The sequence below is a fragment of the Paramormyrops kingsleyae genome, chromosome 15 (assembly GCF_048594095.1).
Source record: "Paramormyrops kingsleyae isolate MSU_618 chromosome 15, PKINGS_0.4, whole genome shotgun sequence".
NCBI lineage: Eukaryota > Metazoa > Chordata > Actinopteri > Osteoglossiformes > Mormyridae > Paramormyrops > Paramormyrops kingsleyae.
Window position 1 is genome coordinate 27897194 of NC_132811.1, and position 26247 is coordinate 27923440.

The window sequence follows — 26247 nt, forward strand, 5'->3', positions numbered from 1 at the left end:
AGCTTCCTATAAGAGTCAGCAAAACCCTGACATTGCAGCATTAATAAGCGCAAATATACACGATCCTGGCTAAAGTGTCTCGGGGATAGATAGCCGCACCTTAAGAATGTCAGAGCCCCGACCGTTCGCAGCATTACATCAGCTAGCAGCTCGTGCGCCTCACCTCAGACTCCCTCGTGCTCAGAGCCATTGTGCCCGACATATTATGAATGAATGAAATGCCTTTTTATTGTCACTATACACATGTACAGTGAGAATAAAAAGCAGATCCTCCAGTGCAAACATGCATGTAGAACACACAACAAACAATAAACAAATAGTGCAAAAAGTGCAAAACGTTCTGCGGTGCTATATATATACATATGGAAGGAACAAATAACTGTGTAGGTTATTGCCGCTGCCATTTCCCTTGTTATCCGATAAGTGGTAAAGTAAGAAAATGAATCTCTGTTCACATTTCGCTCAGAAATCTCACTGCAAAGTGGATGACGACTGGTTCTGTTGAATTAGGTCTAAGTTTCATTAAGAGTCAAACACGGTGCAGCTCAGTCACCACTGTTAACTTAACATACCGTCCTCAGTAAACATCTCAAATCAGGCGCCCGGATGTCTTAAGTATAGGCCGCGGGGTCACCTTGTAGGAAAACCATTTACTAGAAAGCCGTCTTTATTAAAAATAACTAAGGCTTTATTCTTTAAAGTTTTTAATGTGTTTTAATGCGACTGCTAAATGCAGTTTACAAGCTCCTACTGTTATAAATAAAATGCTATTAAACCAGGTGCACTCGAAGTTACAGCTTTTGGTGCTTCAGCTAAAAAACAATTTTGGAAAACTCAGCATATAATCAATGGAAAGAATGATTACAGATTCCTTAATACACAAAATGCTGGTGGATCGTTCTTTCACGGCGGAGATATTCTCTTGCGATGGACCTGACCCTACACTGGGTACATGGGGACCATTGCTGAAGTAAGGATCTAATGCGTAGCTAGGTGTCGAGTCTCACGGTTAAAAACCCCAGTCCCCGTGTGGCTCAGGGTTCAAAAGCTGCTAAAGATTGGTAGATTCCACGAGAGGTACCCCTTTAAATACGCTTTATTCCCACCATCCCGCAAATATTAGCACATTTTAAAACTCATTTGATAAATGTACACAGACATTTTTGTACAAGTTTGAAAAATAAAACACACGTATACATGTTACATTTTAAAACCATTGTGCAACTTTGAAAATAAAAAAAACTTCATGTTATATTAACAAAATCTGCTTTGATAAAGAGCCTACAAATTTTTTGCAACTTTGTTTTTATAAAATAAAAGCCACGTTCATATTAGATTTCAAAACCGATTCGCAAAATGAATGCATATAACTTTGTACAAACACGCTTGCGCTGCATACACGTAACAAAACGTTTTTGTACAACGCGTCTAGAAAATAAAACACCCGAACATTTTAAAACATCTGTACATCTTACTTTGAAAAGCTTTCATATTACATTTTAAAATATCTGTTCATCTTACTTTGAAAAAACTTTCATATGTTACATTTTAAAACATCTGTACATCTTACTTTGAAAAAACTTTCATGTTACATTAACAAATTCATTCAATGAAATATTTTTAAAGACTTACAACACCCTTTTGCGATGCTGCTAGTTTTACATTTCGGTATCCAAAAGGCAGTTTCCCCACTAGGCAACAATCTGCGTTTGTCGTAGACATGTTTATTGAGGTCTATTAAACGTTTTCACGTCGCGATTGATTTTGTTATAGTGCGGCATTATGGGGAATTATCCCGCTGCCTTTCATTTAACACGCTTAACCTTCGGCCTATGTTAGCTTTCTGTTCCTGTCTCTTATGTTAGACGGGTCGGTGTCAAGCAGCACGTGTCTTACATCAGCCATAAGATACCCTCAAAACAATTATTTATCATCCAATTTGTTTCTTACTTCTTGGTTACCTTGTTAGGCTTCCTTATCCATGAAAAGATTGGTTTTAATATTTTTGGTGTGGCTTTCTGGACCTTTCTTTTGACAGCATTCCTCTCGTTTTCAATAAAAAATAATGATAAAATAAACCTCTAGAGAATTATATAAATAAACTGAACTGGTCTTATCTTACCTTACATGTGTGGGGATGCCTTACCTTGATTTTGTTTTAATTTATTTAGTTTAAATAGAGATTCCTGACAAAGTCAAAAAGCTTTGATGCAGTATATATTTAGAAAAAAAGGTTCTTGGGTGTGCTATATAGAACTATAGGGGTTCTAACCAGAGGAAATATAACCATTGCCTTGAAAAAGGTGCCATTTCTTTTAATTGAGAATGTCCAAGGAGTGTCATATACTGTATGTACCAAGCTAAAAGGTTCAATATGGAACCTTTTGTTTTAAGAGTATGCACAAATGTATGTGGTGCTTTTATGCATGTTAAACTTAAAAACGGGTCGGTGCCGACCCTAACAGCACAGGAAGGTTAATGTCTCTAAGGATGGTAGCAAACAGGGCTCTTGGGCCGTCGCTTCACCAGACGCTGCGGGTGGCGAGTCGTGTTGAGCAAAGTAAACCGCATCATTTTCATCATTATTAGCGTTGTTGATGTTGTCTATTTCATTTAATAGCGCTTCAGGTATAGGAGGGGGGTGTTGCTCCGTCCATACCTGCGATTCAGGTCTTGCATAGATTTTCTCTTGACCGGTCCGCGCCGTCTCTCTTGTACATAGAAAACAGGGAATACCTATTATTAGAATAAGTTATAATGTATAGTGTTTAATGTATAGCGTTTATCATATGTATAAAAGAAATAATATACTCACTCTATGCATGTCCCGTATAGTTTTCTCTTTCCAGTGGGGTACTTGTGTCTCTTTACCAAAGGAGGGAAACCCTGCTCGGCATACTAAAAATATCTGCGGTTGGTTACTTCTTAGGATTCTTTAAGGAGAAATATACGGCCTGTCAAGTTTTATCAGATTTTTCCTAAGTCTATTTCGATGTACGTTTTTTCTTTTAACTGCACAGACGATGTACATAACAGGTGCATGGGAAAAACCAAAACTTCAAACAAAATTTACTGAAATACAAAATGTCCAATTTGATGTCTGGCCCAAATTATTACGGATGACCGGGATTTGAACTACGCTGATGTAATACAACGGCTGCATGACGAAAAACACAAACTTGAAAACCGCTACCACACAAGGCCAAGCTGTTGCTGCTGCTGCACGGGGTGTCAACACACACCCCCAAACTGCTGCTAAGCGTTCATTGGAGGAGGATAGTGTCAGACCCAGACCCACCTCCTCCTCTCATTCTTTGCTCCAACTTGATCATTTTTTCCCAGAGTCTCATTCTCTCAGAGTTTCTTTCAGACTCGCGCAGCACGGCTCTCAGCTCTCCGGCATCGCTCTCTCCGAGTCCTTTGCGGATTATCCAAAGCCATGGGACCTTACCACGGTACCACACCAGACACAGCATCACTCTCTCCGAGGCCTTTGCGCTATGCCCAAGTACATGCTCCGCTGGACCGACTGGGACCTTCCCAAGGTACCGCTCCACAGGCACCGTACGCTCACACTCCATCAGGTAACCGACCCACTCAGCCCCCGTCCTCAGCTCCGTCCTCGGCACCCTCGTAGCACGGGGCTATTCCCACAAAAACCCACTCATAAGCACACAATTCACTCTACTCAAATAAAAATAAATAATAATAAAATAGTAAATAAATAATAATAAATATTATAATAATAATTAATTAATAATAAATAATTAATTAATAAAAAATAAAAAAAAACATCTCCCAACGTCACTACTCGTTGCTGGCTCACAGTCCAGACCTGTCATTTTTTGATTTATGTTACCTTTAATTAACACTAGTTGCGTCACATGGCTCACTTCAAAGACCTGTCACTTTTTGATTTATTTGACCTTTGTGACCTTTGACCCAACCTGTCATTTTGACAAAAGCGGTATTCTCCATCTCTCTTATGAGCAGCATGTATGTACAAGTCTTTATATTGGAAAAAAAAAACAGTTATGCGTGATTATTGAAAACAACAAAAAAATAAGTCACTGAAATTAGACCACAAAACACATTCATGACATTTGTGTACAAGACTTTTGTGACCTGGATCTTGTAGTGTAGAGGTTTTACTTCAAAATGATGTGACAATCATCTCACTCACTCATTTACAGAAAACAATACATTCATTTAAATTTTCTAAGACACTTTTTGTTTAGAAAGGCCATATGCGAGGAGGTGGGAATGATCATGAATAATGCTGTAGTTCACACCAGAGAAGACAAAGACCTGCATAATGAGCTGTATAATTACCCCTTTCAGTCAGGTATGGGACAGAGGAAAGTGCTACAAGGAAATAATTTAAGGACAGAAACATATTTCTTTGTTTGTGGTTTATTTAGCATGCGTGTCCTGATGTGAAGTGCTGGTGAAGGCAAGGGTGATGCAGACACATTCCTAAAAACAAATAAATAAAAAAATGTTAGTCTAAAAAAATGTTAGCATCTCTAACATTTACACCCGAAATGTTTGTGCTAAATAGCATTACCGATAGCAGTGTTATAGGCTAACCAAAACGGAGCGAAATATATATTAGCAACCATAATCTAAAGCTATCCAAAACGAGGTGAAATACATTAGAACATTTACAAACATCTGTAAACTCCATAAGGCATTAGCTTAGCCACCAGGAAATAACATGTTTGCTACATAAGGCAGCATGTTAGCAGAGTTATCTACATGCTACACTGAACTATGTAAAAGGAATTGAAAGCCAATGTTTCACATAAGCTGACAAAAGTTAGTTTCAGTTGATGAAAAAAGCACCCTGTTTATTTTCTTTATTTTACAAAAGGTGAGGAAAATATTTACTAATATTAGTTTAATATTATCAGAATAAAAGTTATATAAGACTTAATAACTTACCCATTGTCATAGCAGGTTGCTGTGTGTGTGTTTTTAAGCCGGTGTCCGGGGGGCGTGGCCTTGTACGTATAGTGCCCGGACTGTTTTCCGTGTGAATGGCGTGTGGGCGTGTCCTGCCTCGGGTCATTAGCAAATAATGAAGTGCGACAGAAATTCTGTGCCTCTCTTTGGTTTCACATGGATTACATAAACTGAAAATGTTTATTTTTTATTTAAATTGCTTTATTTAAAAGTAGACACTTTAAGCTTTCTATAGATATATTTCTCATGTCTATCTGTGCAGTATTCGCGGAGTTTTAGTTTATTTTAATGACGTGTTTCAAAAAGATTTTTCGCGGAGACTGAGACGGCTGAAAGCGCACCCTGTTTATTTTCTTTATTTTACAAAAGCACAATGTTTTGTGGATATTGTGAGTATACAGGACTGTCACAGAAAATTAGAATATTGTGATAAAGTTCTTTATTGTCCGTAATGCAATTAAAAAAACAAAAATGTCATACATTCTGGATTCATTACACATCAACTGAAATATTGCAAGCCTTTTATTGTTTTAATAGTGCTGATTATGCCATACAGCTTAGGAAAACTCAAAAATCCTATGTCAAAAAATTAGAATATCATGAAAAACTATACTAGCAGGCTATTTAACTAATCACTTGAATCGTCTAATTAACTCGAAACACCTGCAAGGGTTTCCCTGAGCCTTTAAAAACAGTCAGCTTGGTTCAGTAAACTAAATCACAAGTATGGGGAAGACTGCTGACCTGACTGCTGTCCAGAGGACCATCATTGACACTCTCCATCAGGAGGGTAAGACACAAAAAGAAATCTCCAAAAGAGCAGGCTGTTCACAGAGTGCAGTTTCAAAGCACATTCACAAAAAGTCTGTTGGAAGGAAGAAATGTGGCAGGAAACGCTGCACAACCAAGAGAGAGGACCGCAGACTTAACAGCATTGTGAAGAAGAGCCGCTTCCAGAATTTGGGTGAGCTTCAAAGACAGTGGACTGAAGCCGGAGTTCAGGTATCAAAAGCCACTGTTCACAGACGTGTCCGGGAAATGGGCTACAATAGCCGTATTCCCATGGTCAAGCCACTCCTGAACTCAAGACAACGGAAGAAGCGTCTGACCTGGGCTATGGAAAAGAAGCACTGGACAGTTGCAGAGTGGTCCAGAGTCCTGTTTTCAGATGAAAGCAAGTTTTGTATTTCATTTGGAAGTCAAGGCGCTAGAGTCTGGAGGAAGGCTGGAGAGGAGCAAAATCCAAGTTGCTTGAAATCCAGTGTGAAGTTCCCACAGTCAGCAATGGTTTGGGGAGCTGTGTCAGCTGCTGGTGTTGGTCCGTTGTGTTTCATCAAGTCCAGAGTCAATGCAGCTGTGTACCAAGAGATTTTGGAGCACTACATGCTTCCATCTGTTGAACAGCTCTATGGAGATAATGATTTCATTTTCCAGCATGATCTGGCACCTGCCCACAGTGCCAAAACCACCAGTAACTGGTGTATTGACCATGGCATCACTGTCCTCGATTGGCCTGCCAACTCCCCTGACCTGAACCCTATAGAGAATTTGTGGGGTATTGTGAAGAGGAAGCTGAAACACACCAGACCCAATAATGCAGTTGAGCTAATGGCCGCTATTGAAGCATCCTGGGCATCCATAACACATCAGCAATGCCACAGGTTGATTGCCTCCATGCCACGCCGAATTGATGCAGTAATCCGTGCAAAAGGATTCCCAACCAAGTACTGAGTGCATTAATTGACATTTTCAAATGTTTGATTTTGTTTTGCTGTTACAAATCTTATTTTTTTACTTGGACTGAGGAAATATTCTAATTTTCTGAGATGGGATTTTTGAGTTTTCCTAAGCTGTATGGCATAATCAGCACTATTAAAACAATAAAAGGCTTGCAATATTTCAGTTGATGTGTAATGAATCCAGAATGTATGACATTTTTGTTTTTTTAATTGCATTACAGACAATAAAGAACTTTATCACAATATTCTAATTTTCTGTGACAGTCCTGTACATGAATAAAAGTAGACCATTTACAGATTAAAATGATGTACTACACTTACGTGTATGATCAAACATGACGACGCATTTTAAGTTCTTTTCACGGTTACCAGAAAAAAATGCAAGTGTCCCCGCCGGCGGGTCTGCCGACTCCCAAGGGTTAAAGGAGTTGCAGAGGTTTCTAGGTTTTGCTAACTTTTATCGAAGGTTCATTCGGAATTTCATCAGGATTGCAGCGCCCCTCACCTCTCTCACGCAGGGAGAACCTGTGCGTCTGGTTTGGAGTTCCGAGGCCGAACAAGCTTTCTTCCTGTTGAAACGTGCCTTCTGTTCGGCACCTGTTCTCACACAACCCCGACCGGACCTCCCCTTTGAGGTCGAAGTGGATGCTTCTGAGGTCGGGGTTGGAGCCATCCTGATACAGCGTAATCCTGGAACTGGTCGGCGTGATCCTTGTGCCTACTTTTCTAGGAAGCTGACCTCAGCAGAAAGGAATTACGAGGTGGGTGACCGCGAGCTTCTAGCCATTAAACTCGCCCTAGAAGAGTGGAGGCATTGGCTGGAGGGAGCCCATCACCCTTTCCTGGTACTCACTGATCACCGTAATTTGGAGTATCTGCAGAATGCCAAATGACTCACCTCCCGTCAAGCACGCTGGGCACAGTGGTTCGCCCGTTTCTCCTTCAAGGTGAGTTACCTACCTGGAAAACGGAATGTCAAAGCCAATGCTCTGTCCCGATAGTTCAACGCTCCAGAGATCACGGAACGAACCTGTCCCATTCTCGATCCCTCCTGCTTCGTTTCATCCATTACCTGGGGTTTAGAGGAGACCATTAGACTAGAAAATGAAGACCGACCACTCCCCTCGTCTTGTCCTCCTGGCCTGCTGTTCGTGTCCCGACCTCATCGACCCGAATTGCTGCGGTGAATACACTCCCAGCCTGGCACGGGGCATCCGGGGATCTCCGCTACACAGCGCCTAGTCGCTCGGCGATACTGGTGGCCAGGGTGGCGGCAACAGGTGAAAGCCTTCGTGGAGAGCTGTTCAGACTGTGTCAAGTTCAAGTCCACCAACGCCAGCCCCGCAGGTCTCCTACAACCTCTGCCAATTCCCTCCAGACCCTGGTCCCACATTGTCATGACTTTTATCACCGACCTTCCCCGTTCGGCAGGTAAAACCATCATCCTTACGATCGTTGATCGCTTTTCGAAGATGTGTCGACTGGTGGCTCTGTCAAAGCTTCCGTCCGCAATGGAGCTGTCCGAGATTCTCGTTCGAGAACTATTCCGTTTCACAGGTCTCCCCGAGGACATCGTGTCCGATCGAGGTCCTCAGTTCGCCTCTAGGGTGTTTAAAGGATTCTGTGCCAAACTCAATGTGTCTCTTAACCTTACATCCGCTTATCATCCTCAATCCAACGGCTTAGCTGAATGCACTAACCGAGAAGTTTCCAAAGCCCTGCGTCTCCTATGCCACCAGGAACCTGCGGAATGGAGCTCTCATCTGGTATGGGTGGAATACTCACTAAATTCCAGGGTGAGTCCCGTAACCAAATTAACCCCCTTCCAGTGTGTGCTAGGATTCCAGCCCCCTTGTTCCCTTGGGACGCCCCTCCGTGACCAGTACCACGAGTCGAAACCTGGTTTCAAGGGAGCAAACAGGCGTGGCGCCGAATACAAGCAGCCCTGCGAACTCAAGCTGACTGAGTCAAGACGCATGCGGACCGACATCGGAGACCCGGGTTCCAGTATCGCGTGGGGCAACAAGTGTGGCTGTCTACTAGGAATCTCCGTATACTGGAATGCACGCTACATTGGACCGTTTTGGGTGTTGAAAAGAGTGGGACCGGTTTCTGTAAAGCTGCAATTGCCTCGGGTGTACCGAATATGCCCTACCTTTCATGTGTCACTTCTTAAGCCGGTTAAATACAGTTCCTTGCAGCCAACACCGGATCCCCCTGACGAGATGCCCCATCCTCCAGAGGCTGACGATCCCCAGTTGCAAGTGCGATCTCTAGTAGACTCCTGATGACGGCGAGGAAAACTGCAATATCTTGTGGATTGGGGGGGAGCAGACCCTGACGAGCGGAGTTGGGTCGCTACATCAGTTATTACAGATCCGACACTGAAGGCTGCATTCCACGTCGCGAACCCTGCAAAACCGGCCGCTCGCCCTAGAGGGCGCCCTCGCAAACGCCATCGGCCTCCGGGAGGCGGCCGTCAGGGGGGGGGCACTATCACGTCAGCGAGGGCGGAGCCAGACAAGTGCAACCACTCAGGAGGCAATTAACCTCCTGATATAAGGAGATTCAGCGCTACAGGACAGTGCGAAGTATCCTAGATAGATGCCCGAACCACCTCAGCTGGCTCTCTTTAGTGCAGAAGGGCAGTGGCTCTATTGTGAGCTCCTCCCGAATGTTTGAGCTCTTCATGCTATCTTTAAGGCTGCAAGGGAAACTCATTTCTGCCATTTGTATCCATGATTGCATTCTTTTGGTCACTACTCAAAGCTTGTGACCATGGGTGAGGATAGGAACGTAGATCGAGCTTTAAATCAATAACTTTACCTGCCAGCTCAGCTCTCTCTTTTCCATGACAGGGCACTACAGCATCCACATTACTGCAGATGCTTCACCAAACCGCCAGTCAATATCCTGCTCTCTTCTTCCCTCACTCATGAACAAGACCCCAAAATAATTAAACTCCGGCAGAGTTGAGGCAGTAACTCATTTCCGCCAGAAGAGAGCAATACACCCTTTTCTAGTTAATAACTATGGCCTCAGACCTGGAGGTGCTGATCTTCATCCCAGCAACTTCACACTCAGCTGCAAGCTGTCCCAATGCATGCTGCAGGTCATAGCCTGATGAAACCAAGAGGATCACATTATCTCCAAAAAACAAAGATACGATCCTGAGGTCACTGAACTGGACCCCTTCCACCCCTTGTCTGTGCCTAGATATTGTGTTTATAAAAGTTATAAACGAGATCAGTGATAGCCCTGGCAGTGTTCAACACCCACCCAACTGTCATGTTTGCTCTTGTGGTGAAATTGCTTCTTTCAATGAATATATTGCTCATTTACACTCACCTAAAGGATTATTAGGAACACCATACTAATTGATTCAACTAGGTGCTGAAAACATTCTTTAGAAATGTTGGCCCATATTGATAGGATAGCATCTTGCAGTTGATGGAGATTTGTGGGATGCACATCCAGGGCACGAAGCTCCCGTTCCACCACATCCCAAAGATGCTCTATTGGGTTGAGATCTGTTGACTGTGGGGGCCATTTTAGTACAGTGAACTCATTGTCATGTTCAAGAAATCAATTTGAAATGATTCAAGCTTTGTGACATGGTGCATTATCCTGCTGGAAGTAGCCATCAGAGGATGGGTACATGGTGGTCATAAAGGGATGGACATGGTCAGAAACAATGCTCAGGTACACTGAAAAAAATGTTTTTTTGGCCCTGTAATTATTATTTCAATTATCTATATAAATTCTACAAAAAAATACCAATTCAGTGCTATTACTTTAAAATAGCAGTTTTTCGTGTAGTGCATTACTTGGTGATTGTTTGTAATTATGTGTCCTCAGTTTTGTATGTAAATTGAATCATTCGATCCAAGTAATATTCACTAAACCAGTTCATTGGCTTAATTAGTTGATATTTCCAAGTAAAATGTAATGGAGTGACATCAGTGAATCTGGCAACCTTCTCTGCATTCGGAGCATGACGTCAAAGCCCCTCCCCACATTTGAGCGGTCTTTCTCAGACATGTACCATGGTCCACATTTCGACGGTTGGCAGACTTGTTGACGGAAACGGGAAGAAGTGAATATGGAACCATGAAGGTAAGTTTTAAGCGAAACACACTTTGTACGTTCCTGTTGGCTCACCTACTTAAGTCAGTTTCTCCGCACTGAAAGCAGCGGCGCTTGCTGCGCTAGCAAATAGTGTATTTTCCTGCTAGCTAGCTAACTTGCTAACTAACTTTGCTGGCAGGAGGTATGTCCAGAATTTCCCACAGCACTTTACATCTTAGACAGCCGCCTAAACAACACACGCCTGCTGCCTTAACTAACGTCTTAAAAAAATAACAAAAAAATAAAATAAAATAATAATATGTATATATATAATATGCAGGGCCTGAACTTCAGCACGGAATTTAAGATTGTGTATGTGTATTTGTGAATAAAACGACCACGGTCCAGTTTGAAATAATTGCTGCACCGCTGCCATGAGGTGTATTTTGAAAAAAAAGGAAAAAAAAAAAAAAAAAAACGATGTACGTACTTGATGCGGACAAATGTGTGGCCTCCGTGTACATGCACTCGATTTCACTCAAGTCTTCATATTGACCTGTTTTAAATGCGACACCGAGCTGACATGATATGTAAATTTTAAAAAATGAAATATCAGTGTGCATCCTTGAGTTAGTAGAAATTAGTTGAAAAGCATATAGATAACCTTTTTTTAAATTTTTTACAGAACATAGGACCTTCTGACTGCTAATTTGAACTCCACGACTGACACAAGGTAAGATCAAATTAGTAACGATTAGGTTTAACTTGTCACATAATTTCTTTATGTGTGGCAGTTTGGTTTAATTTTGAGATGGTTAATTTGTCTGTTTAAGGTGCCACAACATGAGATGGATGTGTAAGATATGTAGCTTTGAGTCAGAGAAGAGGTTGGGATTGTTAAAACACTACAGACTAAAGCATGGAAATGGTGGTCGCAGCCAGTCAGTCCCTTGTCTTCACACTGATTGCCCTTGCTCGTTTAAAACATTTAATGCCCTTAAGACCCATTTGTCTCGACACCATGTGGAGATGGTCACACAAAGTGGACCTCTTTCATTTACTTGTCTACTTTGCTGCTCTGGTTTTTTTGATTCAGAGAAGCAGTATTTTGAGCATCTTAACAACCACTTAAGGAAGTTTGAAGCAGTTGCATGTGTCTTCAAAAACTGCAACTTCAGTACAAATATTTATTCCACCTTTGCTACACATAGACACAGAAAACACCAGTCACACACCCTTGAGGATTTTAAAACTGAAGTATTAAAAAGCCAACCTAATGAACCCATGTTTGCTCAGGATGAGACCTGTGTGGAAGAGAGCTTAGAGCTTTGGGATGGGGAACCACAGGAGTTGTCTCAAGATATAAAAGAGAAATTTGGCCATCTATTTTCAAAGTTGGAAAGCATGTTCAATGTCCCAAACAAATGCATTGATGAAATAGTAGATGAGCTTCAGTTTATATCCACCTCTGCATCTGGTCCACTTTTAAGAGATGTGGTGGTGTCCACCTTGAAAAGCCATAATTGTGATCTGGATCCAGCCATTATCTCAGATTTAGTGAAAAATATTTGTGAGACACACCCTATAAGTACTGCCTTGGGGACAGGTGGCCCTTTCACAACTTCATACAAGAGAAGAGAATTTATGAAGAAGCATTTTTCAGTTGTTGAACCAGAAGAACACATACTTGATCAAAAAAAAGGGCAAAACCTTCCAGTATGTCCCAATATTGCCCTCCTTGGTGCAGGTCCTAAGTAAGTCTTTTCAAGAAAACACATTTGAAGGTGAAAAAAAAACTGAAAATGACTTTAAGTACCAGACATTTCGTGATGGATCTCACTATCAAAACAACTAGTTTTTCTCTGTAGAGGAGAACAGAGTGAGTCTCATCCTGTACATTGATGACTTTGAGGTATGTAATCCTCTTGGGACATCTCGAAAAAAGCACAAAGTCACAGCCGTCTATTGGGTGTTGGGAAACATTCCGGTGCAGTTACGTTCCACATTGACATCAATCTACCTTGCAATTCTGTGTAAGGCTGAAGACACCAAGCAGTTTGGATTCCAGCGAGTTTTAGAGCCACTGTTAACAGATATCCAAACCTTGGAGAAAGATGGTCTTTTTGTTCCAGCATTAGGGAAAGCCATTAAAGGGACTGTGGTCAGTGTGGTGGCAGATAATTTGGGGGCGCACTCTGTGGCAGGATTTGTCGAAAGCTTTGCAGGGTCATACGTCTGCCGGTTTTGTGTTGGGGAACGATCCAAGTTTCAGTCCAATGAAGTGAGATCTGGGTCTTTTCATTAAAGAACCAAAGATCAACATACACTGCATGTACAGACAGCTGTGTCTAGTCCAGATAACCCTCATTGTTATGGTGTAAAAAAACAGTGTTCATTGTCAGAAAAACTGGAGCATTTTCATGTTACATCTGGTTACCCTCCAGATGTTTTACATGATCTGCTGGAGGGCATTGTTCCAGTGGAACTGGCTTTGGCATTTGATAACTTGATCAAGAAAAAATATTTTTCTCTCATGGAACTGAATGATGCCATTTGCAATTTCCCATACAAGTGGAGTGATAAAACAAATCGCCCTCATCTCATTCATGCTAACTTTTCAACTCGAAAATCAGTAGGGGGCAACGCACATGAAAATTGGTGCTTATTACGTCTTTTGCCTCTGATTATAGGTTTAAAAGTACCCGAACAAGAGCCTGTATGGCAGATGCTGATGACACTGAAAGACATTGTGGACCTTGTCATGTCTCGAGCCCATACCGAAGAAAGCATTTGCTATCTTGACAGCATCATTTCAGAACACCGAAGCAGATTCCTTGATGTTTTCCCCCAACATAAGCTCATTCCCAAGCACCATTTCCTTGAGCACTATCCTCAGCTCATTCGGGAATTTGGCCCCCTAGCTGCCCTCTGGACAATGAGATTCGAGGCCAAACACAGCTTTTTCAAGAAGGTGGTCAGACACATTGGTTGTTTCAGGAATATTTTGCTGTCCCTTGCAAATAAGCACCAGCTCATGGTTGCATACCATCAATCACATTCTGTCAAACCATCACTTGCAGTCACAAAAACAACAGAGGTCTCTTTAGATGTGCTTAAGGATGATCTAAAAGACCTGGTGAAATGCAGATTCCCTGCTGTTACGGCTGTGCATGTTGCCAATAATGTGTGCAGTTTAGGCACCAACTATGCAGTGGGAATGTTGTTGTGTTGTGGTTCCACTGCAGGACTGCCTGACTTTTCTGAAGTGTTACAGATAATGGTGATTTGTAACAAACTGACTTTTTTCGTGAGACAACAAAATACATGGTACAATGAACACCTGAGGAGTTATGAGCTGGAGAACACAGGGAGTGTGCAGTTACTTGAGCAAAGAGAGCTTAAAGATTTTTATCCTTTGGCTTCATACACCCTTGCAGGAAGACGCCTGACAACTTTGAAGCACCACATTTGCCTATCCTTTTAAGTGTGAGGAGAGAAGCTTGTGAATAAATGTCTGTGTATTTCTCTTCACTGTTGTTGCAGCTTCTTCCTGTTGATATGGCACCCTCAGCGAAACTGCGGATAATTTTTGGGGAGGATGATGTCCGCAAACTACTTTTACCTGCAGGCATCCCAAGCACACTTCAGGACCTCAATGATGTTCTTCGAGAGACATTTGATATTACAGGACCATTCACTGTTATGTACCAGGACATGGATTTCGACGGCCAGTTCTTCACTTTGACCTCGATTGAGGAAGTACAAGATAAAGCTAACCTCAAAGTAGTAAAAACTGAACCAGTGATCTTGAGTCTCACTACTGTGGACATGTCAGAAGTCGAATCTCCAGTTCCACTATCTACAGAAGCAAGCTCCTCCACATCTGGATGCGACACAATCCTGTTGTCCTCCCCAGATGAGAGTGGACCATCCTACAGGTCTAAGCCATGGCCATTTAAGTTTGAAATACCAGACTTTTCTTATGATATAGACCTTGCACTGGAAGCAGGAAAGCAAACTTATGAAAATGATGGCACACTTTTGAACAACCCAAGCGTAACTAGTAGCATTCTTGAGAAGCTTGCAGAGACTATATTTGGCTTCACAGCATATCCAACTGGTGTCCAGATTTTAGCTGTTGCTGAAGCCTTGGTAGAAAAATACCCATGCCTCAAAGAGCCAGGGTCTTTTAATGGCCTATATGGTTGGCAACAGAGGATAAAGTATAAAATGGGCAACTACAGGGCAAAGTTAAGAGGTCGCCAATTAGCCATTCCAGAGCTCGAGGTGAACACACTGAAGAGACGATGCTCCAATGAAGAGGGTTCACTTAAAGGCTTTAAAAGGGCAAAAAAAGCTGGAGTCAACTATCTGCCACCACTGCCATTTGGTGAGACTGAGGAAACCTTAGAGAAGGAGAGACTAGATTTGCTGAAGGAAATAAAGAAGAAGAACAATGAGAGGGCAATTAATGAGAAAATGCAGAAGTCTTTCGCTATGAGAAGAACAGAGGTTGTCAAGGATTGCCCCGCAATCCAAGACCTCTTAGAGAGATGGCCTTCTCTGTTCTGTGAAAATCAGGTAAATCCAGTTCTTGTTCGTGCAGCAACTAAGTGTATGTGAGATCTCATGAGTCATCTTTGACATGATTTTTTGTTTTTATCTCTCATTTCAGATCAAAGAGGAGTTTAAGCGAATAACCACAATTCATCTGGAGCAAATGTTTTTGTCCAGATTGGACGGGTACACCACCAAACTCCTGGAGATATTTCGGAGGAAGGGCGGGACTGCAGGGACCAAAATAAAACCACTGTTGGACTCACTGAATGAGGTAAAATTTCAAATTATTTTAATTACATAATCTAATGATGAGATGAGGTCATACACACTGAGGATGTATCACTCTTATTTAAAGGACAAGTTCGTTATTTTACACTTAAAATCCTGTTTTCAGATTGTTTATGATGAAATCGAACGATTTTGATTGAAATTTGAACACATGCTGCTGGCCCGAGCTTTTTCGGTTTCTGTGGTAGTACACCCCCACCTCCACAATGGCTGCATAGGTGCACTGGAACAATCCTTCCTAAAACGCATTAAACTTTCGTTTACAAAGACGTGAAACTCACCGAGTGGTCAGGGGTGTTCACTGATATGTTCACACAAAAATCGCTGCAAAAGATGCTTTCCAACAGGTGTTTTACCATTCGTTGTAAAACTGTGGACCTATTTTTCCAAACGCCTCACACCCGTACATTCTTCCGCTGAGAGCTTGAATAATAGAATAGAATAGTGGCGGACTAATACCGTACATCACAGCACATCTAATACAAGTCAATGGAGTTGGACAAAAACTACGATAAAACCTGTTGGAAAGTATCTTTTGCAGCGATTTTTGTGTGAACATATCAGTGAACACTCCTAACCACTCGGTGAGTTTCACGTCTTTGTAAACGAAAGTTTAATGCATTTTAGGAAGGATTGTTCCAGTGCACCTATGCAGCCATTGTGGAGGTGGGGGTGTGCTACCACAGAAACCGAAAAAGCTTGGGCCAGCAGCATGTGTCCAAATTTTAATCAAAATCGTTCTATTTCATCATAAACAATCTGAAAACAGGGCTTTAAGTGTAAAATACCGAACTTGTCCTTTAATCTGATCAGTGTCTGTGTTGGCTGAAACTGTTCTCCTGATCCTGTCACTGTGGCCACAATTAATTTATGCACATGATTTTCTCCACAAGTGTATACAAACCTGTCATCTCTCCCTTAATATGTGCTCAAAAGCAGAGAGATTTACAGAATTTTCAAAGTGACCCTCTGAGTGCAGCGAGATCCCTTCCTACTGCCCATAGACTCCAATACAATCATTTCCCAAAATATTACTCTTGTGTGTGTGAATTCCTGTCCTTGCCTGGTTCATTTTGTGATAGGAGGTACTGTTATGTTGCGAAAAATTCATTTGCATGTCCAGTGATGAGGCAGAAAAATTCCCTCACTGGGCAGAGACAGTTTCTAGGCCCACAGATTATGACATGCACTAGACAGTGACTCTTGTCTCAACACACATCGTTGAGAAATTCATGTTAAGTTGTACACTTCACAACTTTAGAATGCAGTTGCAGGCTTACATTCTCCATGGGTAACTTCCTGTTTACATCTGTATGTGCTGTTATGTATGTATGTTACATATGTTATGTTATGTATTTTCTGCAATAAATTTTCTTTTTGTGTTTAATAGCATCATGTTGATGGCAGAAGGGACATTATCATCCGTTGCTTAGTTGAGTATCTTGGAGAGAGTGGAGAGGAGCTGATCAAAGACTATCAGGTATCTGATGATCATCATGACTATATTAAAATGATTGTCTAGCCTTATAATCTGGTCTTCATTTGTGATATTATATTGAAGGTCAAAGATTCTCTACACTTGTGATGTTTTTAAAAAGAGACTCAAGATTAATATTTTTAATCAGGCTTTTAACTGATTTCTTAAATCTTTATGCTCTTACCCTTTATTTTTTAAATCATATTTAATCTTTATCTTATCTGCCTTAAACTTTAACTTGCCTTTTGTCTCTTTTTTTCTGACTATTTAACGATCACTTATTAACTTTATTTTATGAGCAAAAGAGTATTTAATTTGATTATACCTTTATAACCTATTTTAATGATTTAATCCCGCAGTTTTCAACTCCAGTGTTTCCCCCATGGGGACCTTCCACAATGGGAGTAGTTCTGGTCTACCAACACGGGTGCCGTCCCATGGACAGCTCCAGCCTGGGTGGCTGGAGGGCTCTGCACCTCTGTGTGGAACCTCTTGTCTGCCCAGGCCAGGGTGGTCACTGTGTCGGCACTCCCTGTGGTCGTGGGCGTTGACCCCTCTCAGTCTGGATGGCCCCCAAAAGTGACTTTCTTTGTCTCAGGGTCAGCCTCTGTGAAGCACGTTCTGTAACTTTACGTGTGAAAAGTGCCATATGAATATTGTTTGATTTGAGTATACTAAATTGAGTATACCTCTTTGTTTTTATTTTCACATTTTTTTCTCTTAACCTTTTCTTTTACTTGGAATCTATTCTAGTTATTTCTAATTGTGGTTTGTTTGTTTTCACAGGACGTCAGCCAAGAAGCATTGAAAGAGGACTGCAGTAATCACATGATGAAGATCATCGTCATCCATCCCAATGTGGCACAGGAAAACCAAGATCCCGTGAACGTGTCAGTCATCATTGAGGGGACAGAAATTCTGGAGGACTGCGGAAGTGTGACAAACGCTTGCCTCCTGCTCATGGGTGTCATCTATGCCGTCAACTTAAGTTACCCACTGAAACTGAAATATACGTTTGAAATATTTGAGAAGCTGTTTCTTGAGCTTGACATCCTTAAAATGTCACCAAAGGTCCAGTCTCTCCACAAGAAACTTTTAGTGTGAGTGTGCCAGTGTTATTTGTGCTTTTGTCCAGCACAAAAAACTATCTCTTTAGATTTTGTCAGTGATTTCAAGTGTTAGTCAGTTTTATATAAGCTCTGTTTGTTCTGATCACCTGAGAATGTCAGCAAATGTCCAGTCTCTCCACAAGAAACTTGCCAGTGTTATTTGTGCTTTTGTCCAGCACAAACAATTTGTTTGCATTTTGTGTCTGTTTTCTGACAGTGATTTCAAGTGTTGCTCAGTTTTATATAAGTTCTTTCTGTCCTGAACGTTCTGAGAATGTCTGCAAAGGTAGTGATTGCAACTGTTAATGGACAGAGTTGATGTATGTATTCTTTACTGTTCTGAGAGTTGATTAGAAGAAAGGGGACAGTGCACACTGAGTTTTTGAATAGCATTTTTTTCCCCCCATGCTAAGGCCAGCTATCTGATTGGTTGAAACTTGTTTGTAATAGAGCCCAATTGATGGAATTACAGAATTGGAAGGGAAAAGTCAACTCTTAACACTGTATTCCTTTGTATGCTGGAATATCAGTCCTAAAGTCAGTTGGTGCTTTGTTATTCCACATTTAATTTTTCAAATTCTATACTGCTTTACTTTTGAGCTTTATAATGGTCTCTGAACTCCCTTGATGTATGGACTCTATGTATATGTATGTATGCTCTGTTTTGAAATTTGCGAGCAAGAAGTTCGATGGCCATGTTTTTGTGGTTATAATGTTATGTAGATATTTTAAATATATCTATGCCATTTCAACTGTGAAATAAAAGTGTCCCTTAAGCTGCAAATATTTGTTTTGGAAAATATTGAATTATTATTTAATAGAATAATAAAAATATTTACTTAATTCGATTAATATTAACTAGTACATTCATAATAAATATTACTTAATAATTACATAGAATATAACAAAGAATAGATGAGTAAGAAACACAAAGAAATATCAGCAATGTTCACTTGGGTTTTGTAATTGGATGCAATGGTAATCTGAGTGAAAATTACAATCTATAGATGAGTATTGCCAGTGCAATTGACTTGTGTATTTTACATAAAAAATAAGTGGTTCTAGTAAGTAAATATTACTTAGAAATAGCCCGAGTAAAGATTACAAGCACTTTCTGTGTGGAAAAAGTTGCCTAGCTTTTTTTAAGTAAATGTCACTCCAATTTTTTTTCAGTGTAGGCCGTGGCATTTAAACGATGCCCAATTGGCACTAAGGGGCCTAAAGTTTGCCAAGAAAACATCCCCCACACCATTACACCACCACCACCAGCCTGCACAGTGGTAACAAGGCATGATGGATCCATGTTCTCATTCTGTTTATGCCAAATTCTGACTCTACCATTTGAATGTCTCAACAGAAATCGAGACTCATCAATCCAGGCAACATTTTTCCAGTCTTCAACTGTCCAATTTTGGTGAGCTCGTGCAAATTGTAGCCTCTTTTTCCTATTTGTAGTGGAGATGAGTGGTACCCGGCGGGGCCTTCTGCTGTTGTAGCCCATCCGCCTCAAGGTTGTGCGTGTTGTGGCTTCACAAATGCTTTGCTGCATACCTCGGTTGTAACAAGTGGTTATTTCAGTCAAAGTTGCTCTTCTATCAGCTTGAATCAGTCGGCCCATTCTCCTCTGACCTCTAGCATCAACAAGGCATTTTCGCCCACAGGACTGCCGCATACTGGATGTTTTTCCCTTTGCACACCATTCTTTGTAAACCCTAGAAATGGTTGTGCGTGAAAATCCCAGTAACTGAGCAGATTGTGAAATACTCAGACCGGCCCGTCTGGCACCAACAACCATGCCACGCTCAAAATTGCTTAAATCACCTTTCTTTCCCATTCTGACATTCAGTTTGGAGTTCAGGAGATTGTCTTGACCAGGACCACAACCCTAAATGCATTGAAGCAACTGCCATGTGATTGGTTGATTAGATAATTGCATTAATGAGAAATTGAACAGGTGTTCCTAATAATCCTTTAGGTGAGTGTATATAACCATGTGAGGAACCATGAAACGGTTAGTTGTATATTTAAGGACTGTTCATATAAGACAAATATGTATGCCACTTTCCAGACTCACGAAAACAGAAAACATAGCAAGTTCTCCTTTCCAGATTTTAGAGTTGACATAGTACAAGCAGAGAGATCAGAAGAATTTCTTAAAAGTTCTGCGAATTCAGTTTCAGCAAAAGAATTAGACAATGTTGAAGATGATTCTGGTGCTGATGTGTCAGCAAGAGTGCCAGAGAATTTGGCTTCTATTTTGTTGCAGATGGAAAAGTCTTACTAAGTACAACTGTGGATGCGTTATGAGAGTTGCATTTCTTGCTGGTATCCGCATCTCAGCCCATTTCGGAAAGTGTCATTAGTGAAACATTCAACATTCACAACCTGCAGGTTGATAAGCCTGTTATTAGAGAGCTCACCACTACATTATGTGACACAAACCCTTTTCTTAGGGCAGTTGCAAGTCGTAGTTCATTGACTTCTCTGTTTATATGGAACCGGTATTATAGACAGAATTTTGCAAAGTAGATTCTGTGGAATACATACATTATATTGCAAAAAATATTGGGGCACCTACCTACACATGGACTTTAATGACATCCCATTCTTAATACATAGGCTTTAATATGGAGTTGGCCCACCCTTTACAGCTAAAACAGCTTCAGCTCTTCTAGGAAGGTCATCCACAAGGTTTAGGAATGTGTTTATGGGAATTTTTGACCATTCTTCCAGGAGAGCATTTGTGACGTCAGGCACTGATGTTGCATGAGAAGGCCTGGCTCGCAGTCTACACTCTAATTCATCCCAAAGATGTTCTATTGGGTTGAGGTCAGGGCTCTGTGCAGGCCAGTCAATTTCCTCCACACCAGACTTGCTGATCCTTGTCCTTATGGACTTTGCTTTGTGCAGTGGTACGCAGTCATGTTGGGTACAGGAAGGGGCCACCCCCAAACTGTTCCCATAAAGCTGGGAGCATGAAATTGTCCAAAATGGCTTTGAATACTGCAGCATTAAGAGTTCCTTTCACTGAAACTAAGGGATCAAGTCTAACCCCTAAAAAACAACCCCATACTATAATCCCCCCTCCACCAAACTTTAAACTTGGCACAAGGCAGTCAGACAAGTACCATTCTCCTGGCAACCGCCAAACCTAGACTCATCCATCAAATTGACAGACAGAGAAGCATGATTCGTCACTCCAGAGAACACATATCCACTGCTCTAGATTCCAGTGGTGATGTGCTTTATACCACTGCATCTGATGCTTTTCATTGCACTTGGTGATGGAAGGCTTGGATGCAGCTGCTCAGCCATGGAAACCCATTTCATGAAGTTCTCCATGCACTGTTCTTGAGATACACTGCGCCTCAGCATGCTTTGCCCCTGCTCTGTGATTTTACATAGCCTACCACTTCGTGGCTGAGTTGCTCTTGTTCCCAATTGCTTCCACTTTGTTATAATACCACTAACATTTGACCATGGAATATTTAGTAGTGAGAAAATTTCACAAATGGACTTATTGCACAAGTGGCATCCTATCATGGTACTTATCATGGTACCATGGCTTCTGAGAGTGACCCATTCTTTCGCAGGTGTTTGTAGAAGCAGTCTGCATGCCTAGGTGCTTAATTTTATACACCTGTGGCTATGGAAGTGATTGGAACACCTGCATTCAATGATTTGGAGGATGCCCCAATACTATTGGCAATACAGTGTACTTGACACCCAGGGGAAGAGCACCTATCAGTATGTTCCCTTGTTGATGTCTTTGCAACAACTTCTCAGTCAAAAAGATTTGCTTGACAAACTAGTGGAAAGTCATAATGCTCAATGCTAAGAGATAGGAAATTACTGTGTGTACAGATCAAATCAAGATGTTCAGCATTTTAAAATTAATTATTCGCAGATCAATTGAGAGAATTCATTTGCATATATGTAGATGAAATATGCAACCCTCTTGGAACTTCCCAGAAAAAGCACGAGTTATGTGCAGTCTACTGGATTTAATGTAACATATCATCACATTTTCAGTCAAAACTATTCTCAATTTATCTTGCTTTGTTGTGTAAAACAAGATGTTAAGACTTATGGTTACAAGAAAATCTTATCTATTTGCAAGATCTTATCAATTTAGAAAAAAGTTGGGTGTTTTTACAGCATTTGGGGACATTTATTAAGGGAACAGTACAGTGTAATGCCACTGATAATTTTGCTACACATTCTATGGGTAGCTTTGTAGAAAGCTTTTCTAGTGAACATTTTTGCAGATTTTGTATGTTAGAAATTACACAAATGTGCATGATTAAAGATTAATTGACTTTTAATGTAAAAAATGATGTTGTGGTATCATGAGCATTTTCAGGCATTTGAACTGATTTCTACAAGAGAAGATTTCTCACAATGAATGGAGACCCACATCCTCTTGCTGTTTATAAGGTTGGATCAGTGGCGGCCGGCCCTAGGGGGCGCTGGGGCACCGCCCTCCCTGATAAGAGGGGCTAAAAATTTAAAATATATTTTTACAAATTAAGTTTTTAAATTCGGTTTACCCACCAGTATGTGCCTACATGCGGTATGAATAACATATACAACATTTCCCACCTAGTGACATTCATTCACCAATGAGTTTCTGTCATGGGGCGCTGAGAAAAAGCGCCCCTGAGTCCAGGCAAATAGCCCGTCATGTACTGTTGCTAGGGTAAATTAATAAATATGCGGCCAATCAGTCTCTCAGAATTTTATGGTCTTGGGGCGCTGAAAATTCTGCCCCAAGCAGCAGAAAATTCCGCGAGATTTAAGTTTCTTTTTTCTTTTGAGGCGCGGTCAATCAGAGTAATGATGGCGAACTTAACGAGCGAAGAGCAGTTTCCACCAAATTCAGTGAGATCCTTATTAATATACCCGTTTACAAGAAGGCTGATGGAGGAGAAAATCCGGGTTAAGGAGTTGGGACCTGACAAGCCTGACCTTATCATTAACCAGCAGACCAAGGAGAAAAATAAGGTCTACAACCGGAGTTTTTGCAGGAGTTGGTTCGAGCGCAAGTCGTGGCTGACGGGCTGTGGAATAGCCAATGCACTTTTCTGTTTCCCCTGCATTCTTTTTAAAAGCGAAAAATGTGATTCAACGTGGACACAGTCAGGACAAACCGACTTGAAGCACTTCTCCGAACGCATAAAAAAGCATGAACGATCAAAATTTCATATGGAAAATTGCATCAAGCTAGCTGTGCTAGGAAAAATTAGCATAGCAGCGCAGCTGGATGAAGGACACCGCGTCGCGGTAAGAAGGCACAATGAAGAGGTTGATAAGAATCGTCATATTTTATCTAAACTCATTGACTGTATTAAGTTTTGTGGTGCTTTTGAACTTGCATTGCGGGGACATGATGAAAGGGACACTTCTGAAAACCCCGGAATTTTCAGAGGTTTAGTCGACTTGATGGCATCCATTGACTGGGACTTGAACGATCACCTTGAAAATGCAACTGTTTTTAGAGGCACCTCAAAGACGGTACAAAATGAGTTACTGGACTGTATGCTGGCAGTTCTGAGAGAAAAAATCTTGGATGAAGTAAAAACAGCTGACTTTTTAGCCATCCAAGCTGATGAAACTACTGACATTTCCACACACTGCCAGTTAGTCCTGGTACTAAGATACATTGACAGCACCCATAATGTCCAGGAGCATTTTTTTGAGTTTATTAAGCTCTCCGTTGCAAACGCGGATGCAATTGCTGGTGCCTTATTGGAAAGGCTGCGCACCATCCTTCCCGAGGGACAAGAAAAGAAGCTCATCGCTCAGGCCTATGATGGGGCATCAGTGATGAGGGGTGCCACTGGAGGAGTTCAACTTAAGGTCCAGGACACCTATGTAAATGCTTACTATGTTCACTGTTATGCCCACCAGTTAAACCTTGTAATGCAACAAGCAACATCCCACATCCCACAGATCTATGGAGGACTAGACATGACATAATTATAAATAAATAAATGTGTGAATAAATAAGGAAATACTGAAATAAATAAATACATAAATACAGTTTGGCCATGAAATCTGCTAAATGGATTCCTATATTTGTTTATTAACGTATTTAAATATTTATGAATTTCCACATTTCGTCATTTATTTATTTATGTATTTCCACATTTCGTCATTTATTTATTACTGTATTTCCACATTTCTACATTCATTTATTTCTGCATTTCTGTCTCTGTATGTTAATAAGGTGGGCGGTCCCAAAAGCATGATTGGTTAAAAGTCGAGCTTCCTTGCGACTCAATTAGTAATGCCTCGACTTTTAACCAATCATGCTTTTGGGACCGCCCACCTTATTAACATACAGAGACAGAAATGCAGAAATAAATGAATGTAGAAATGTGGAAATACATAAATAAATAAATGACGAAATGTGGAAATTCATAAACATTTAAATACGTTAATAAACAAATATAGGAATCCATTTAGCAGTTTTCATGGCCAAACTGTATTTATGTGTTTATTTATTTCAGTATTTCCTTATTTATTCACACATTTATTTATTTATAATTATGTCATGTCTAGTCCTCCATACAGATCAGTCACTTTTTTTCTGATATTGGGGGATTTTCTTCGTTTTTTTCCAAGTCAAGCAAGAGAACGGCAGTGCTTGATGAGGTGGTGGCGCATCGACTTCCAAGTGCATCGGCAACGCGCTGGAACTTCAACATCCGCGCTGTTAACATAGTGTATGAACACAAGGCGGATCTGGTGAAGTGTTTTGAGATCATCCGGAACAGAGCTGAATTTGACGGCCCCACGAAGAGAGAGTCTGGCGGCTATGTGAGAATGCTGGAAGATAATGATTTCTGTTTTTTCCTGGCCCTCTTCCACAAAATAATGCCACATGTGGACATGCTGTATAACCAGCTGCAGAAAAGGAACATCGATTCTGTCTACATCTCAGGAATCATCCAGAGATTCACTGACAACATGCAGGCTATCAGGTAATGCATGTATGCACAGTGTTACCAAATGTTAATTCTCTTTGAATAGACTCAAAATAGAATGTTTAATCTCTCATCTTGTTAAAACAATGAATTTATCTGTAACATTATGATGAATTTGAAATATGCAAATACAAGGACTTATGATTTAATACAGTCCTGGGATTATATATCTTAGACTTAACTTTATTGATCCCTTTGGGATGACTCCCTCAGGGAAATTAACATTTCCAGCAGCAAAAAAAAATAAAAATAAATATATATATATATATATATATATATATGGAATAAAATAAGGATGGAGTAAGATAAATAAATAAATAAATAAATAAATAGATATATACGGTACGTATCTATCTTATACAGTAACCAATTTTCAGAAATGACTTTTAGAACTTATAAATTGTTTCCGTATCATCAGGGAAGCTGTCCCTTCTCTAGTTGAGGGTCAGGAGTACCAGGGACCTGAACAGGAGCCACCCACAAAGAAACTGAGGACATTGGGAGAAGACAGGCAACACCATTTGGCATTGGAGGTAAATACTTGCACCTGCTGACAAATGGATAGAAGGCACAACAACTTATCACCACATTGGCCACAATAGTGCTACTGACTGAAATATACATTGTCATGTTATTATATGAATATATAGTGTAAGCCATATTGGCTCATTACACAATTATAGGTATACAGGAAAGGAAAGGAGAATTATAGCCTTTTGTTATAAATAAAATGTCAAAACCTACTTCTTACCTATTTTTTTATTTATATATCATGTCTGGTATGTGACACCATTATGTGCCATGCCAAGGAGCGGTTTTCCTTCACCAAACACCTGGTCAGTGCCACTCTGCTGCAAGGAGACTTGTTCCCACAACACCACAAGACGTTCCCAGATTCAGCGCTGGATACCACGGTGGAAGCCTATCCCTCACTGGACAAGGCCAGACTTAAAACAGAACTGTCCCTGATTTACAGCAACGAGGAGTTCCAGAGTTGCTGTGGTGCACTGGCTCTATTTCAGGTTCTGATGGAGAATAACCTTCAGGACACA

The 26247-nt window shown here is 40.9% G+C and overlaps 1 protein-coding gene across 1 annotated transcript; it reads left to right on the forward strand.

Annotated features, from left to right (window-relative positions):
- The first annotated feature begins 11455 nt into the window (after positions 1–11455).
- On the forward strand, positions 11456–18518 carry LOC111842965 (uncharacterized). Its single transcript, XM_072699908.1, has 5 exons — positions 11456–11505; positions 14316–15353; positions 15448–15603; positions 17011–17100; positions 17884–18518. Exons 2-5 carry the CDS (start codon positions 14331–14333, stop codon positions 18199–18201), a joined length of 1587 nt encoding a protein of 528 aa, XP_072556009.1. The 5' UTR covers positions 11456–11505; positions 14316–14330; the 3' UTR covers positions 18202–18518.
- Positions 18519–26247: the final 7729 nt, after the last annotated feature.